The sequence below is a fragment of the Aethalodelphis obliquidens genome, unplaced genomic scaffold, assembly GCF_003676395.1.
Source record: "Aethalodelphis obliquidens isolate GAN/ISIS:26980383/991018 unplaced genomic scaffold, ASM367639v1 scaffold35, whole genome shotgun sequence".
Classification (NCBI taxonomy): domain Eukaryota; kingdom Metazoa; phylum Chordata; class Mammalia; order Artiodactyla; family Delphinidae; genus Aethalodelphis; species Aethalodelphis obliquidens.
The window spans coordinates 11107746-11124995 of record NW_020837979.1 but is presented as its reverse complement, the minus strand read 5'-3'; the positions used below and the strand labels follow the sequence as shown (position 1 = coordinate 11124995).

Below are 17250 nucleotides of genomic sequence, written 5' to 3'. Positions count from 1 at the left end.
AGATTTATTTTAAGGAATTGGCTCATGCAAAGTGTGGGCTGGAGACCCAGGGAAGAGTTGGTATTGTAGCTCCAAAGGCCGTCTGGAGGCATAAAGCCCTCCTTCTCTGGGGACCTCAGTCTTTGGGATGAAGCCCACCCACATTATGGATAGCAGCCTGCTTTACTCAAAGTCTACCATTTAATGCTAATCAAGTCTAAAAAAATACCTTCACAGAGACTTCCCTGACAATCCAGTGGTTAAGACTCCATGCTTCTACTGCAGGGCCGCAGGTTCAATCCCTGGTCAGGGAACTAAGATCCTGCATGCCGCACCGTGTGGCCAAAAAAAAAAAAACCTTCACAGCAGCATCGAGACTGGTGTCTCACTAAATACCTGGTCTAGCCAAGTGGACAAATAAAATTAGCTATTACAGCCCTCCAGCAGAGTCTCCCTTTGTGTACTCAGGGCATTTTGGTTTCTTACGATGCCGGCTGCCCAAAATTCTATATTTTCGCCCCAACTCAATTCTTGTCTACTTTTTGAAATGGCCACGGGAACAAGGACAACAGTGGAAGCCAAGAGGCAACACCGCCACCACACCGCACACAAGCGAACTCGTTAGATGCTCACGACAGCCCCGGGATATGGGCACCATTATTACACCCACTTTACAGGCAAGGAAGCCAAGCAGTCACTTGGCCACAGTGACACATCCAGTATTGAAATCCCAGCAGGCCTCCTCCAGACCCTGATGTGAAACTTCAGAGAGGGGTCCATGGAGACCCCCCAGGAGCCCTCCTCTGTCCATCTCCCGACTCCTCTCCTTTTCTAGCACCCCCTTGACAGGCAGCTCTGGTCACCTCTCTCCTGGCCCCTTTGCATGCCTGAGGGCGGAGAACAAGTTACAGGCAACTTGGAATCCTCATCACTGAGGACAGGACCTGAGTACACACGAGATGCTCATTTGAGCGAACCAACAAAACAGATGAATGAGGAGCGAAGGAAGATGTAAGTGTGAGCCCAGGGCAGTCTTCCTCATCTTACTCCCCAAATCCACCATATTCTTTCACCTGCTTGCTGCCCGGCCACGCTTCCCGTGGCCACATTCACCTGCAGACTTGGTTGTGCCTTTAACACTATCACTTTACATCCAGCAAATATCTCCCCTAACGCCCAGCCCAGTGGGGAGCTCCGTGCACACACACACATTCACACACACACATACACAATACACATATACACACACACATACCACATACACACAATACACATATACATACCACATACACACATACACACACACATATAAAACCAGCCACAGTCCCCTGTGGAGCCCCCTGGTACTGGGCCTTCCCCTCACCTCTCTCCATAACTTGAGGACCTCCTGGCTGCAGAAATGGGGCATGTTTTGCTTACTTCCTTTTGGGACTTGACCCAATATGAGTAGAGAAGGAGAGAGGAAGTTGAGAAAATAAAGAGGAAAAGAAGAGAAAAAAGAAACTTAGTATATCGCATCTTCTCCTCACTTACTCATTTTTTGTTTGATTTTTCTTCTCTTTTATATTACATTTTTTATTGCGGTATAATTGACATACAACATTCTGTTAGTTTCACATGTACAACAGAATGATTCCATAATTCATTCATTTATTCATTATTCCACAAATATTCACTAAGCATCCTACTTCGTGCCAGGTACTGACGTAAGAAACGGAGCCATCATTATCTCATTTAGTCCTCCTTGCAGCCCCCCTAGGCAGGCATGGTTATCCCCATTTCACAGCTAGAGAAACTGAGGCTCAGAGCATCTGGTTGGTCAATGGCAAGGCTACCTTACCACTCACACTGTGCCCAGTCCACCCACTGGGAAAGTCCATTCTTCTTCTCTCTTCAGCCCGAGGGAACCAGGACGAGGCGCTCAGAGGCCCCAGTTTGCTAGCCGACCCTCTCAGTCCCCCCACTGTCCCCCCCAACACACGCATGGACCCTTCAGGGAACGTCAGCCCACATGTGTGCACATTCACACATGATCCAAGATTTCTGCGACTTGTGAAAGTGGACATCTGGATCTGACCGGGTCTCCTGGGGCTGACGCCAAGGAGGCGGAGGGCGCTGGGGGGCCCGGTCCTGGCGGGCAGCGTGGGCAGAATGAAGGGGACTGATGAGGTGAGTGCGGTAGGCATGGCCATGCATGAGAGGTGGAGCCTTGGAGTCCTTACTCTTAAAGTAACTCACCTGGATGGTTGTGAAGGCTGAATGACACACGTGGTACACTTTCAGATCTTCCTACCTTCGCTAGCGAAAAATCCCAAGCGTTTCTCCGTGAGCAGGCAACGGTGCGACAGGAACTACCCTGTCCTGCACCTGCACCTGCGTGCCACCTGCTCTCCCTGCATCCTCCCGGGCCCTCCTGCAATCGAAGCTTCCCAAAAGACAGAGGTCAGAACCCCAACACAGGACTCACTGGGCTAAAATCAGGGTAAGAGTCTCAGGTTTCTGGGATAGAACATAGATATCTTTGGGCGGAGGGCATTATTCTGCTTACAGAGCTGTATGTGATCAAGCCCTGCCACCTCCAACTGTGTCCAGATCAGGCACCTTCTGTGTCCCAAGATTCAGACCTCCTCTGTGTTTCTCCACACACCTCAGCAAGATTACTTCTACCTCAGGCCCTTTGCACTGGCTGTTTCCTCTGCCCAGATTCTGCCCCTGGTCCTTGAAAGCCAGGCTCTTGTCTTTCCATTTTCATTTAGAAAACCCCTTCTCGAAGAGCCCTTACCTGCCTACTGAGTACTAAGCAGCCTCCTGGCCACCCTCCAACACAACACCCCACTTCCACGCTCTGCCTCCAGATACGTTCAGGTTTGTCTTTTTTTCTCTGCCTGCTTGGTGAGCCACGTGACAACAGGGTCTGTGTCCACCTCATCGTTCTCTACCCTAACACGTACTGAGCCCTTATTTTGGACCTGTTCTCTGAATGTCACTCATCTTCTCCTTCCTACAACCCCACGAGACAGGCATCTCAGAGGAGGAGACTGACTCACAGAGGCAGGAACTTGCCCCGGCTCACTCAGCCGGGAAGCATCAGAGCCGGAACACAGACCAGGCACTCAGGGTCTTCTCCACTTGCTACACTGCCTCGGGCCCTGCTGCCTCACCAGACCCAGAGAATCACCTGGCAGGAAAGGCTCTCAGGACATAGTTGTAGAATAGTTGTAGAATCTAACCTTACTAGTTAGATTCCTTCTGGGAAGATAAAATCTTTAATTATGCCATCAGAGAAGGCGCTGGGAGGTAATACCAACAAGTTTGTATGTTTTTCACACCACAGTGTAAATGACTGATGGTGTCTGATGCTTCCCTGGAAGAAGCTTTTCTTTTTTTGCCTACAGACACCCCCGGCGCTTTCCCTTTCTTCAGATCAGTCAAGAATCCTCTGATTCTCTCGGCTCCCTGGGCCGCGCACCCAGTTACCGATCACACTCTGCCCCCAACCCCTCCCGCAGAGACGAGAAGCCCAGCCTAGGGGAGCAGAGGGAAGGGCATCTCCTGAGCCGGCAGCGCGCCCCTTCTGTTGAGGATCTAGAGGTAACCTGATCCCCGGCATAAAGAGACATGTCTGAGTCAGGAGCCAACCAGGTGACAACGGCGAGGTCAGGGGGAAGCCTAGGGTCTCCTGAGTCCCTGGAGTTGCCATCCCACCCCCACACCTCCAGTCTTTGATGTGAATGATGTCACGTCTCAGTCTTACCTGGAAACGCAGCCCCAAGGTGAGCTCCCTGGGCTTTGCTTCCCATTTAAGCTGCTTCCCTCTGCAGAGTCTGGTGCCCAGACTGCCAGAGGGACACGTGTTTTCCCGCATACAGGGAAAATCAATGGTTACTTCCTCGAGATAGAGGTTTACTTACTGAAATGGGTAGGTTTGGGTCCTGTCAAATTGTAGGTGCCTATTGTTTTCTTAAATGAAGATGTCTGTGACATCCTTATTTTAGGTGCCAGGCAACTCCAGAGAAGCAGGGAAGACTCAGGTAGAGGGTTTGAGAGGACGTAGAAAGTTCTGCCCACTCAGGGAGTCTGCCCCGTTGTCCCCAGGGCCCCAGGGCTGCACAAGCCTTGGGAAAGTTGGTAGAAGCATGGCAGCCCACCATTGCCCCTATAGATCAGGGGCACCGTCAGGCCTCTGTCAACAGTCAGGGGATGGACACTCCTCCTGGGGCAGCTGGCTGGGAGGCAGGTGGAGGTGGGCGCATGGAGGGAGGGGCCGGTGCCCAGATGGTGGGGTGAGCAGCTCCACAGGCATCTGGCTTGGTCTGCCTGGAATCAAGTCCAGTGTCAAACGGAATCCTCCAGGGGGAGCAGGCCTGGGAGGGCATCAGTTCCTGCCTGAAAGACTCCAGGCCAACCCGAGAACCCAGGGCACTGCCTCCTTCCCCAGCTGTTCACATCCAGTCCACACCCTCAGCACTCGTTGCCCAACGCCCCCGGGGGCCAGAAACTGCCCCACGGAGCAAAGGGGTCTCCACTCTTCTCTGTAATCAGGGCCGTCCTCGACAGGACTTGGAAAGAGTCCCCCTCCTGAAGTTGCCAGGGAAAGGTGGAGGCTGCTGGAGAAAGTGGAAGATGCCAGGACAGCCTCCCGGTCACCCATCCTCACCCTGACCCCACCCGTTCATCTGAACACTGTCTCTGGGGGCAGTAAAGCCCTGGATCACTACTGATGAAGGTTTGCAGAATGGCAATCTCTTCCTCCCCACACCCACGCCATCTGCAAGGAGGCTCTGCCAGTCTTCCCATCCAGAGGGAGGTCTGTTTTCCCATCTCCGGATATGGGCGGGTCTTGTGACTTGCTCTGGCCAACAGAATGCACTGGAAGCGATATACCAGTTCCAAGGCTGGCTCTGGATTAACCACATTGTCTAGTTTCTGTATGTGATGTTTTGACATCTGGGGCCACGCTGACTTGGCACAGACTGCCCCTCTGTGGCAGGGCCAGCAAATTCCTAGAGACAGCAAACAACACAACACCCTCCCTGCCCATGCCCAGCACACCTTTGGTAGCAAACCAACTGAACCAGAGCTCATCCGCCTGCTTATCTGGCTCCGAAGCTTGTGAGACACTAACACCCGCCCAGTCCCCACCAACAAACCTGGGGTTCGGCATCAGACGGCTAGGGGCAGCCCTATACCACCATCCTGCTACAATTATCCTAACTAGCCAATCTTAACCCGGTTAGTCCCCTTAACCTGTCTCACCCATTTCTTTCCTCAAAACCCCCAGTAAAGGCTTTCCAGAAGTTTCCCTCCCTCTCTTTCTGCCTGCTGTTCTCTCTGTAGCCCAACTTGGTATGACATTCTCCCTCCTCGATAGTGGGAGTAACACACTATCTTTTCCGGCAGTGTCTCCTGATCTGTTGGCCTCACCACACTTGGAGGACGCCAAAATCCCAGCTTCATTTTAGAACAGCGTCTCAAGAAGTCTTGGGCATTCTGCTCGTCCTGGCCCTTGACCACTTTCTACCATGTGAAAAACCCAGCTAGCCTGCTGGAGGATGAGAGGCTGCATGGAGCAGAGCCACCCTGGACCAACCAGCCGCAGCTAACCTGGCAGCCGTCCACAGGTGAAGAGGAGCCCAGACCCGAAAAGCGGAGCCTGGAGCCATTGAGCAGAACAGTCGAGCTGAGCCCAGCTCAGACTGCCACCTGATCAGCCAACTCCAGATCTAGAGCGGCCCTTTCAAAACCAAATGCACGGTCCTTGTCTGTTTTGTTCCCGGCCTGGGCCATGGCAGTCACCAAATATTTGTTTGATGAAATGCCCCATTTTCAAAATGGATGATTCCCATGTCCCCGTAGCTTCCGCTCACCCCCATGTATTCTTATAATACAGGCGCCGGTGTATAAAACCCTGCTTCAGGGTAGCAAATACTCCTGGTGCTGCGAGCACGGCAGATACCTTTAATCAAGCACGGTATCCTTTTGTGCTGAGTTCCCAAGTAGACAGCAATCCGTCTCAACCTGGAGTCCAGCCACTCCATCGAAACTGGCAGTAGAATTGACATCGATAAGCTGACCATACTACACCGGGAAGGAACATACTTGGGTTTTCATATTTCCACCCTTCTTCGTCTCATTTGTTCTCAGACCAGGGAATAGGTCTCAAACCCTCCCCACCTCCTTCCCTCCCGACTCAGTCAGTGGGGGGACACTGGATGGGGGCATTTCCCCCCCCCCCGCCCCCCCCCCCCCCCCCCCTCACTCACGGCGGGGTCGCTGACGCCCGCGTCGCCCCCCCCCCCCCCCCCCCCCCCCCGCCGCCGCTCCTTCCTCTGGCTTTGTTCCCAATATAAGGATTCAGCTGCCACTTCCTCAGGCACATCAGGCTCCCCATCTCCAGCGTGGGGATAATGGTGCTACCGTTGCCTGCTTTAAAGTTTCAGGGTAGAAAAATGGTGACATCTACAATAGGAAAGTGATCTGGGAAGGGCTAAGGATCGCAGATTAAAACATCATTTTTCCTGAGAACGTGTTCAAAAAAACAAGGGAATAAGCCAAGAAAGAGGAAGACATATGATCTAGAAAACATAAACTCCAGCGCAGGCCAAAGTCCCTGGGTAGCCACAGGGCCATGAGCCCAGAGAAGGTCAGCATGACTGGGATCCAGGGGGAAAGCAGCCCGACAGAATATGGACTAGGAAAGAGATTATTGGCAACAACTGTGCTTATGTAGAGGACGAACCGGGCAAAAGTGAAAAATCTTGAGGAAAACCAAAAAGTTACACAAGAAAGGAAATTAATCATAGTAGACTATTTGGCTCTGCAGCGAACAATGGAACAAAGTACTCATCTGTCGTTACAGGAGATCAATTGTTGAGAAATGGGGAGTAATTTCCAGGGCATTTAAAATCAGTTACCTCAAGAGACAGTGAAGACTGTGGAACAATTTCTTGAAAGCCACAAGCTACCAAAAGTCACCCAAAGGAAAAAGCCTACCCTAAGTAGTTCTGTATCTGTCAGAGAAATTGAATTCATAGTTAAAAACCTTCCAGAAAAGAAACCTCCAAGCCCACAGGGTTTCACTGGTCAACTCTACCAAACATTATAAGAGGAACTGACACCACCTCTGCACAGTTTCATCCAGAAAACAGAAGAGAAGGGGACAGCTCACAACTCATTTTAGGAAGCCAGTACTACCCTGGTAACAAAACCAGGTAAAGACAGTAGAAGAAATCCATAAATGAGGGATAGCAAACTGTGTCTGTAGAAAGAGGGCCAGAGAGTCAAAGTTTTCATCTTTGCAGCCCATAGGGTCTCTGTTGGCAACTGCTCACCTCCGCAATTGCAGTGCAAAAGGCAGGTATGGATGACATGTAAGTAATCAGTGTGGACAGATGTGACCAGCAGTGTACTGGATGTGGGTCATGGACCATAGTTTGCTGACCCCTGCTATACACCAATATCCCTCATGAACAAGATACAAGAATTCTCACAAAACATTAGCAAGTAGAATCCAGAAATATAGACGATGTATACGAGGCCATAATCAATTAGGGTTTATCTGGGAATGCAAGGCTGGTTTCAAGATTAGAAAATCAATCACACAGCATTGTAAATCAACTGTACTTCAATTTTAAAAAATTAAAAATAAATTTAAAAATTCAGTCAAAGTCATCCACTTTAATAACAGACTGAAGAAAAACCACAGGATCACATCAATGAAAGCAGAAAAAGCATGTGATAAAATTCAACACCCATTCATAATGAATGCTCCATCAAACTATGGCCAGAAGAGAACCTTAACCTGACAAATGGCATCTGCAAAAACCCACAACCTAGCATCCCACTTAATATTAAAAAACGGAATGCATTCTTCGCAAGTTCTAGAACAAGGCAAGAATGTCCACTCTCTTACTCAACACAGTACTGGAAGTTTTAATAAGTGTAATAAGGCTAAATAAATAAATAAATGGCGCATGGATTAGAAAGGAAGAAATAAAATTGCCCCTATTCACAGATAACATGATTGTTTATGTAAAAAAATCTGAGGGAATCTACAAAAAAAAAAAAGCCCTATAACTAATAAGTGTGTTCCACAAAGTCACAGGACACCATGTCAACACAGAAAAGCCCACTGAATTTCCATATACAAGGAATATAGCATTGGAAATGAACAAATTTAAAACCTAATACCACTTAAAATAGCTCCAAAAATGAAATACTTAGATATAAATCTAACAAAACACGTTTCTGTTGGTAACTAAAAAATGCTGATGAGGGAAATCAAGGAAGATCTAAATAAATGGAAAGACATATTGTTTTCACAGATTGGAAGACTCAATATTGTTAAGATGCCAATTCACCCCTAATTGATCCGTAGGTTTAATGCAGTTCCAATCAAAATTCCAGTGGAATTCTGTGGATAGGGACAAGCCGATTCTAAAATTTTAATGGAAATACAAGCTATAATAACCGAAACAATTTTGAAAAAGAATAATAAAGTCTCAAAATCTATCCAATTTTAAGTCTTATATAAAATTACAGTAACGGGACTTCCCTGGTGGTGCAGTGGTTAAGAATCCGCCTGCCAATGCAGGGGACACGGGTTCGATCCCTGGTCTGGGAAGATCCCACATGCCTCTGGAGCAACTAAGCCCGTGCGCCACAACTGCTGAGTCTGTGCTCTAGAGCCCGCAAACCACAATTACTGAGCCCGCGCACTACAACTACTGAAGCCCGTGCGCCTAGAGCTCGTGCTCTGCAACGAAAGGCCACTGCAATGAGAAGCCCGTGCATGGCAACAAAGAGTAGACGCCTGCTCACCACAACTAGAGAAAGCCCGGGCACAGCAACAAAGACCCAATGCAGCCAAATAACTAACTAACTAAATAAATAAATAAAATTACAGTAATCAAGATAGTGTGTTACTGGCAGAAATAAACCCATATGACGCACTGATTTTTGACAAAGTCGCTAAGACAATTCAACGGCAATTCAATAGTCTTTTCTACAAATGCTGTTGGAACAAGTGGATATCTACATGCAAAGTGTTTATCTCAACATAAACCTCACACTTCACACAAAAATTAACTCAAAATAAATTACAGATCAAAATGCAAAAATGCAAAACTACAAAAATTTTAGAAGAAAACATACAAGAAAATTTTCATGATCTGGGGTCAAAGAGTTCTTAGACTTGACACCAAAACCACGATCTATAAAAATAAAAAATCGATCAATTGGACTTCAGCAAAATTTAAAATCTTTGGTCTGGGAAAGACACTGCTTAGACAAGCTGCAGTGAGTGAAATCCTGCCATTTGCAGCCACGTGGATGGACCTGGAGATTGTCAAAGTAAGTCAGAGAAAGACAAACATCATATGACATCACTTATGTGGAATCTAAAAAAAAATGATACAAATGAACTTATTTACAAAACAGAAATAGACTCACAGGCTTAGAAAACAAATTTATGGTTACCAAAGGGGAAAGGTGGGGTAGGGAGAAGAATAAATTACAAGTTTGAGATTAACATATACACACTACTATATATAAAATAGATAATCAACAAGGATCTACTGTAGAGCACAGGGAACTATACTCAATACTCTGTAATAACCTATATGGGAAAAGAATCTGAAAAAGAATAGATATAGGAATATGTATAACTAACTCACTTTGCTGTACACCTGAAACTAACACAACATTGTAAATCAACACTACTCCAATATAAAATAAAAAAAACTTTTTTAAAGACAAGCTGCAGATAGGGAGAAAATACTGGCAACTCACACATCTGATAAAGGATTTCTATTTAGAATGTATAAAGAATACTCAAAACTTAACAATAAGAAAACAAATCACCCATTTGGAAAATGGGCAGAGGGCCTGAACAGACACTTCACCCAGTAAACTATTCAAATGGCAAATAAGCACATGAAAAGATGTCAATATTATCAGTTATTAGAGAAATGGAAATTAAAACCACAATGAGATACCATTCCATACCTATTAGAGTGACTTAGAAACAAACAGACAAACCCGATAATATTAAGTGCTGGTGAGGATGCAGGGCAACTGGGTCTTTTATGTATTGCTGGCGGGAATGCAAAATGATACAGCTGATATGGAATACAGTTTGGCTGCTTCTGACAAAGTTAAAGATACACTTACCATATAACCCAGCAATCCCACTCCTAGATATTTACCCAAGAGAAATGAGTGTTTTTACATTCACACAAAAGCTGTATGGGAATGTTTACGGCAGCTCTAGTCATAATTACCAAAAACTGGAACTGATACCATGGGTGTCATTCAGTTCAGTGGCTGAATTGATTAAAAAAAAAGCTGTGATACGTCCACACAATAGAATACTACCCAGCAATAGGAAGGAACTGTGCGTCCCCAGAACGACATGGAAGAATCTTAAATGCTTTATGCTAAGTTAAAGAAGTAAGAGTCAAAAGTCTATGTACTTTTTGCTTCCATTTATATTACACTGTGAAGATGAAAAAACCATAATGATGAAGAACGGATCAGTGTTGCCAGGCGCTAGGGTGCCCGAGGGTGTGACTACATAGGGCATGATGATGTTATTTTGGGGTGGTGGAACTCTTCTGTCTCCTGACTGTGGTGGTGAGTACCACATATAGAACATAGTTCTATGGTTAAAATCATGGAAATGTACACCAAAAACATTTCTTTCCCATTACACTGTAAAAAGCAATGTATCAACTGGTAGTAGACAACCAAAAGAATGAATCTCTAATGGTGGAATTTGGAACCCTGTGCCATGTGATCACAAGGAGAGGTTTTGGAGAAGGGGAAACGTTCTGAAATACCATAGCCCCCCCTCCCCACAGGCAACGAGGAGGCCGAGAGCCATTGTGGGGGAAGAGGGTGAGGCGTGGGGTGTGTTAAATGTTCTCCCTTTCCTGTCTCCCCAGCAAGGCTGTTTCTCTTCCTGGGGGAAGGCCACACAGAGTGGGCAGTAGTGTTGGGAAAGGGCTCCCACTTACGGGATCCCCACATTGCTCAACCTCCCCTCCTTCCCCAGGACCACTGGCTCTCCAACAGCAGGTCACAGAAATCTTGCAAAGTGACCCAGGACAGACGTGCTGAAAAGAAAGACAAGGATTAGGGGTGAGATTCCCCCGACTACACAGGACTTTGGGTGAAGGACAGTTTCACTAGAATTTTTAGACTAACTTCTATGGAGAATCCCTTCTGCTCCCTTTCCCTTTCACAAAGCCCAGTGAGGCAGGTGCTCTTGCAGGTAAAGAAACCAAGGTTTAGAGGAGAAGGAATTTGAGAAAGCCTGGACGTGGCAGGGCAGGGGTGGGACCCAGATCTCCCCCAGGAACAGAGCCTGAGAGAGCTTACTTCCCTGCTTGAACAGCAGCTGCAGACATCTGAGAACTGCCAAGGTGTCACCACTTTTCCAGGTAACCTTCAGAGATCGGATAATGGCAGTGCAGAGCCCCTCAGCTTCCTCTGGTACTTCCTATCCACCCTGCCCCCTCTCCTGGCCTGGGTGGGGAGCCGGCTTAGGGATGCACCTACCTGTGCTTCTGGCTTTGAGCTCTGGGCCTCAGGTTCTGTTATGTAATCTGCATCGTGGGTGGGGCACCCCACTGTTCTGTTGGGTGGGTTGATTGTGGCCCTAGACCAGGCTTCTGCTGCCTGGTGGCTGAGTGACTTCCTGCAGTGGCAACTCACCGCATTCTGCACTCACACGGGCCGTGTTTGGTCTGAACTGAGTTCTCCCTGCCTGGAACCCCTTCCTGTGCCCCAAGGGCTTCTAGGTGGCCACGGTTGTGCCTGTCAGGTATTCAGTCCATGGGTGAGACTCTGTGGGGAAGGGAAAAGGCTTGGAGACCAAGGAGAGAGATTAAATTTACTCCACTCCTTCCTGGCCATGTGAAACTTGAGTAAGTCAGAATCTCCCTGGGTCTCAGCTCCCTCATCTGCAAAATGGGGATGACAATAGTTCCCGACTCACAGCGCTGCTCTGAGAATAAAGAGCCTGCAAGATGCTTAGCAAAGAATACAGCACTCATCACTCAGTGAGCTTTCTTTCCGTCTGCCGTTACTATTATTGTTATGGACGGTATTCTTGGGGTAGCTGCCCCACAGCCCACGGGACACGCCATCACAGAGGGAGGGGTCTCCAGTTTCCAGAGCCAGTCTGGTGATAGCTGGCTCTGAATCGAGCAATTCCAGTCTCACCTTTGGAAGACACATTTTTATCTGCATTCTTATCTTAATTTTAACCATGAGTTTTTACTGCTTAATGTAAAAGCGAACCTGGTCAAGCACATAAATCCAGTGGGACTCCAACAGACACAAACGTCAGGGAGAGAAAAATTAAACGGCGAGCTGCCTGCAAGTGTGGGAAAGAAATGCAGTCCCAAATCTAAGGCCCCCTGGGCTCAGGTGAGGCTGCTTCAGAAACCTCCCACCTGTCTCTGCCTGGGAAACGCGGCGAACTGCTAAGAAAGTTCTGAGCCTTTAAAAGTTGGTGGTGGGGCTTCCCTGGTGGCGCAGTGGTTAAGAATCCGCCTGCCAATGCAGGGGACACGGGTTCGAGCCCTGGTCCGCGACGATCCCGCATGCCGAGGGAGCAACTAAGCCCGTGAGCCACAACTACTGAGCCTGCGCTCTACAGCCCGTGAGCCACAACTACTGAGCCCACCGCAGCATCTACTGAAGCCCGTGCGCCTAGAGCCCGTGCTCCGCAACAAGAGAAGCCACCGCAATGAGAAGCCTGCGCACCGCAACGAAGAGTAGCCCCCGCTCGCCACAACTAGAGAAAGCCCGTGCGCAGCAACGAAGACCCAACGCAGCCAAAAATAAATTAAATAAATAAATTTAAAAGTTGGTGGTGGTAAGAATGATATTTCAGTTAGAAATTTAAATGTTGGAAGTTGGAGGGGAGGGACAACCTCTACCCTAATTGGGCGAGCAGGGAGCTCTTCTGGAGACCTGAGGAAGACCAATGTCTCATAAATCCCAGGGCAATCTTTCTGCAACGCACGGTTCTCACGCGGAGCCCTCTCTCTCCCTCCCCCCAGCGGACCGAGGCTTTCGCACAAACTGCTCGGCTAGACCAGCCCGGGTTCTCCCAGACGCCCGGCCCGCGATGCATCCGATGACAGATGGGGGGGATCTCACGCTTCCCTCTTAAAACTGAACCCCAGCTCCAGCCTCGCTCCAAGCCCCCAGCCCGAGCATTCCGCTGGAATGTGGCGAGCCCAGGTCCTCCGGCCTTGGCGTGGCCTCCCCTGCAAGCGGGACAGGGGAGGGGCGGGAGGGACACTGACCTGGGAAGCCCGCGATTCGGGGCAGGCGAGGAAAAGCAGCAGGAGGAAGAGCGCGCGGGGACAGTTGGGCACCATCTTGCCAATCGGAACCTTTCTGCTTGGGAAGGGGAAATAACTTTGCCTTCCCTGCCGAGGTTGTCCCAAGCCGATGCCGCAGCCGCCCCTGCGGGGAGCGGGGCTCCGCGCGGCCCCGAGCGGCTCGGGCAGGGAGGGAGGCGGGAGCCCCGGAGCGCAGCCGGGCCCGCCGCGCTCGGGAGGCGCAGTCCCGGGTCCAGGTGCGCCGCGCGCAGACCTGCAGCCGCAGCGTCCAGGAGCGTCCGCAGCCGCCCGCACGAGACAATCGCAGCGAGGCGGGGAGGCGCCAGCCCCTTGGCCAAGGCCGAGGAGGAGGGGCTGCCCGGCCAGGAATGCGCCTGGGAGCGCGCCCAACCCGCGCGGCTCCCCGAGGAGGCCGGGCGCGACGCCGAGGACGAGCGCGGGCATCTTCAGCGCCCTGGCGGGGGAGGCGGCCGAGGCGGCGCGCACGTGCGTGCGGGATCCCGGGAGCCCACCCCGCGCCGGGCCGCTCCTGACCCGCCCCTTTCCCGGCTGGGGATACTGAGGCTAACATTACCCAGCAGAAAGTGGAGCTTCAAACCCAGGTGTGTCCAACTTCAGAGCTCACGTGAGGACATCTTCCTCCACGGCCCTAGGAAGACAGGACTAGATTGGCCAGGAGATGGGCTTCATGAACTCAGACCAAGTTCTCCACCCGAGTAGACTAGTGTCTTTTTTTTGTTTGTTTTTTGTTTTTTGCGGTACGCGGGCCTCTCACCGCTGCGGCCTCTCCCGTTGCGGAGCACAGGCTCCGGACGCGCAGGCTCCGGACGCGCAGGCTCAGCGGCCACGGCCCACGGGCCCAGCCGCCCCGCGGCAGGCGGGACCCTCCCGGACCGGGGCACGAACCCGCGTCCCCTGCACCGGCAGGCGGACTCTCAACCACTGCGCCACCAGGGAAGCCCAGACTAGTGTCTTTTTAAACAATGCTATCGGGGTACAAGAACACACACGCACGGTGACTCAGAATCGACAGCCCTCCTCATTTGCTGTCCTCCACTCCCCAAACGGAAGGAGAAACTCAGTTTGGACTGGAGGCCGGGTTATGGGAACATTGGATGCTTTGCTAAGGTCGGGTGGGAAATGCCGCTGGGAAGGGCAGACATGAGCAGTCTGAGCATCCAGGGGCTGTGGGAGGAACCAGATGGCCTCAGCCCCAAGCTCCTGGAAAACATTATTTAAGTTCTTACTGGAAGAATGTTTTCAGAAGGCAACACTGCAGATGTCATGGTGCACACCAAGTCTGGCCAAGCCTCAAATCTATTTTTCCTTTTCCGAATTTCACTTAGCAGAGCCCACTCAGAGTTCAAGGCACAGAGCTCAGAAGGCTGCAGGCTCAGAGCAGGAACCGTTTTCCTTTGGAAAGGAAAGTTGGAGACCCCTGGAAAGGGGACTGGAGGCGCCTGGTGCAGCCTGGCCACCTGGGCAGGAGTTACCCAGGAAATCCTGCTGGGCTGCCCCCTCCACCTTCCTGCCGGAGGAAGGAGAGCAGGTCTGGTACTCCTTTCTGCATTCCTGTGGAGACGGCTTGAGAGAGACCTGGGCAGAAGATTGCTTTTCCCTGTCCAGGTGGAGGGCGCTGGACAGCAGTGACCTGAGCCCGGGCGGTCTGTGGGAATAGTGGTTTTCTGCCTTTGCTCTCTGTGCCAAAGCCCAGCGTCCCCCTCTCTGTCTGCACTCTCCCCACCCCTACCCGCAAGGAAGGATTCCTTCTGGTCACTGTGGCTGTGTTTATTTTGTATTTTATCCTACCTTGTGTTTACATGGCAGCCCCCAAAGCCAAGGCTTCTCAGGCGTGTTCCGGCTGTGTGCTGGAACCAGACAGATGTGCGCTGGAACCAGCCAGATGTGCACAAGACCTATTGTCCCTTGAGCCCTCTGAATGGATTCGTAAAGCTGGAAGGCACTCCCGATCTCGCCAGTGAAGAAACTGAAGCCGGGAATGGCTGAGTGACTTGCCCATGGTTTGCAAACCCGAAGGTCTCCAGAGCAGGGCTGCTTCCAGCACAGGCTACCTTATCCCACATTTTACTTAAATAATGCAATCATAGGATTTCAGGAATTTTATTTACAGGAACAGAGTTTTTCCTGTTTCTTTTTTTTTTTTTTTGGTTTCTTCTTCTTCTCTTTCTTTTCTTCTTCTTTTACTTTTCAAGCATTTCTAAGTTTCAACACAGTTTTTTTTCCTATTATCAATTTCCATTTGTTTCCCTTGTCCTATGGCTGACTTCTATCTAGTGCTCTGGCATCTGCTCCGAATTAACCTTCTAAGGTCCCACTGCCCCAGCAGTACCGTCCCTTCTCTCTCTGTCCTCAGCTGCCCTTGACCTGTGGTCATCAAGGCACACCCTCCACAGCCTGACCTGCCAAGGCTGCGAAGAGCAGACAGACCGTGAGAAGAAGCCAAGCGCCCTCTATTCAGGGCTCCGGAAACCAACCTTTGACTTAATAAGACGGGCCTACCTCGATATTGTTTCTTCTGTTTCCTCTCTATCTCATTTTCAAGAGACTATTCTGGAATGTCAGGGGATGAAGGGGGTCTAGATGTCGAAAGAAAATATTGGTAAAGCCTTTCGGCAGAATCGGTTGCCATCTCCTGGGCTCAGTGCTGTCTCTCTGATACACTCACATTCCCCGTGTAAAGTGGGAATACAAAATGGGGGAGGAGCGGAGCAGCTGGGCCCGTGAGCCATGGCCGCTGAGCCTGCGCGTCCGGAGCCTGTGTGCTCTGCAACGGGAGAGGCCGCAACAGGGAGAGGCCCGCGTACCGCAAAAAAAAAAAAAAAAAAAAAAGACCCGATCAGAAGCCGTACCCAGTCTAAATCAGCCATTCCAGAGCGGTTTCCTGGGACCCTCACAGTGACTGACACGCCGCTTTTTCTCTTTCGGGTTTCTCGGGCGTCTCTGTGGCTGAATCTTGTCTGTCATCTCATTCTGAGCTGCTTCTCCCTCTTTGTCTCCTTCACTCACCTCTATCTGTGATTCTAAGTGTAATCGACCCCCACTAAGCACCTGCAAAGGGGCCCAGGAACACAGCCCAACATGTGAGCCCGAGCCAGGATAACAGCGTAGGAACAGGGGGAGGATGGTCTAGCAGGAGCGCAGTGACTCAGTCTAATTTACTCTTTACACAAATATCTATCAGGTGCTAGCTCTGAGCACGGCCCTTTTGTGAGGGGCTACGGGAGGCTTTCACACTAAATCTCGAGCCCCAGCCAACCAAATCGTGTACTCCTGTGTTGAACTTCGAAGACTGTCCGCTTACGTGTGATGTCATGACAGCTAGAAGAGACGTTCCTCCCTACAAAACCGTTTCCAATTTTATAAAATGAAAATCTGTAGGAAAACAGATTCAATTGTGCCTTGATTAAAGACCAAACACCAGTTAACATCTGCCAAAAGGAGGAAATGCTGCAAATCCATGAATGCCGTCCCACAGTGAAGTCCAAGTCCCTGTGGGAGAGGCAGAACATGGACGCAGCCAAGGACACACAGCCCTTGAAATCAGACACACCTGGGCCGGATCTTACCCACTACATGTTGCCAGTGTGACCTTGCAGCTCTCCTAAGCGTTGCAGGTCTCAGTTTCCTCAACTATGTATGGAAACAGCATTTATCTGAAGAATTATTGAGGGATTTCAAAATGATGAATATAAAGTGCCTAACACAGCGCCTAGCGTATAGTGGGGCTTAGTTAAAGAGTCTCTGCCTAAACTGACTCACGGTCCTCCACACGGGGACAACATAAGAAGGGAACCAACATTTCCTTAGCACCTGCTGTGTGCCAGGCCCTCTGTTAAGCGTTTCATGAATGTTCTCATTTATTCCCTCACAACCCAGCAAAATAGGTCCTATT

At 50.0% G+C, this 17250-nt stretch overlaps 1 protein-coding gene across 1 annotated transcript in view; it reads right to left on the bottom strand.

Annotated features, from left to right (window-relative positions):
- Positions 1-14081, bottom strand: part of FBLN7 (fibulin 7) — a 49258-nt gene extending 35177 nt beyond the window's left edge. Inside the window, exon 1 of the mRNA XM_027129044.1 lies at positions 13299-14081. Coding sequence (XP_026984845.1) covers positions 13299-13781 — 483 coding nt within the window. The 5' untranslated portion in view covers positions 13782-14081. The remainder of the gene's footprint in view (positions 1-13298) is intronic.
- Between the last annotated feature and the right edge of the window lie 3169 nt (positions 14082-17250).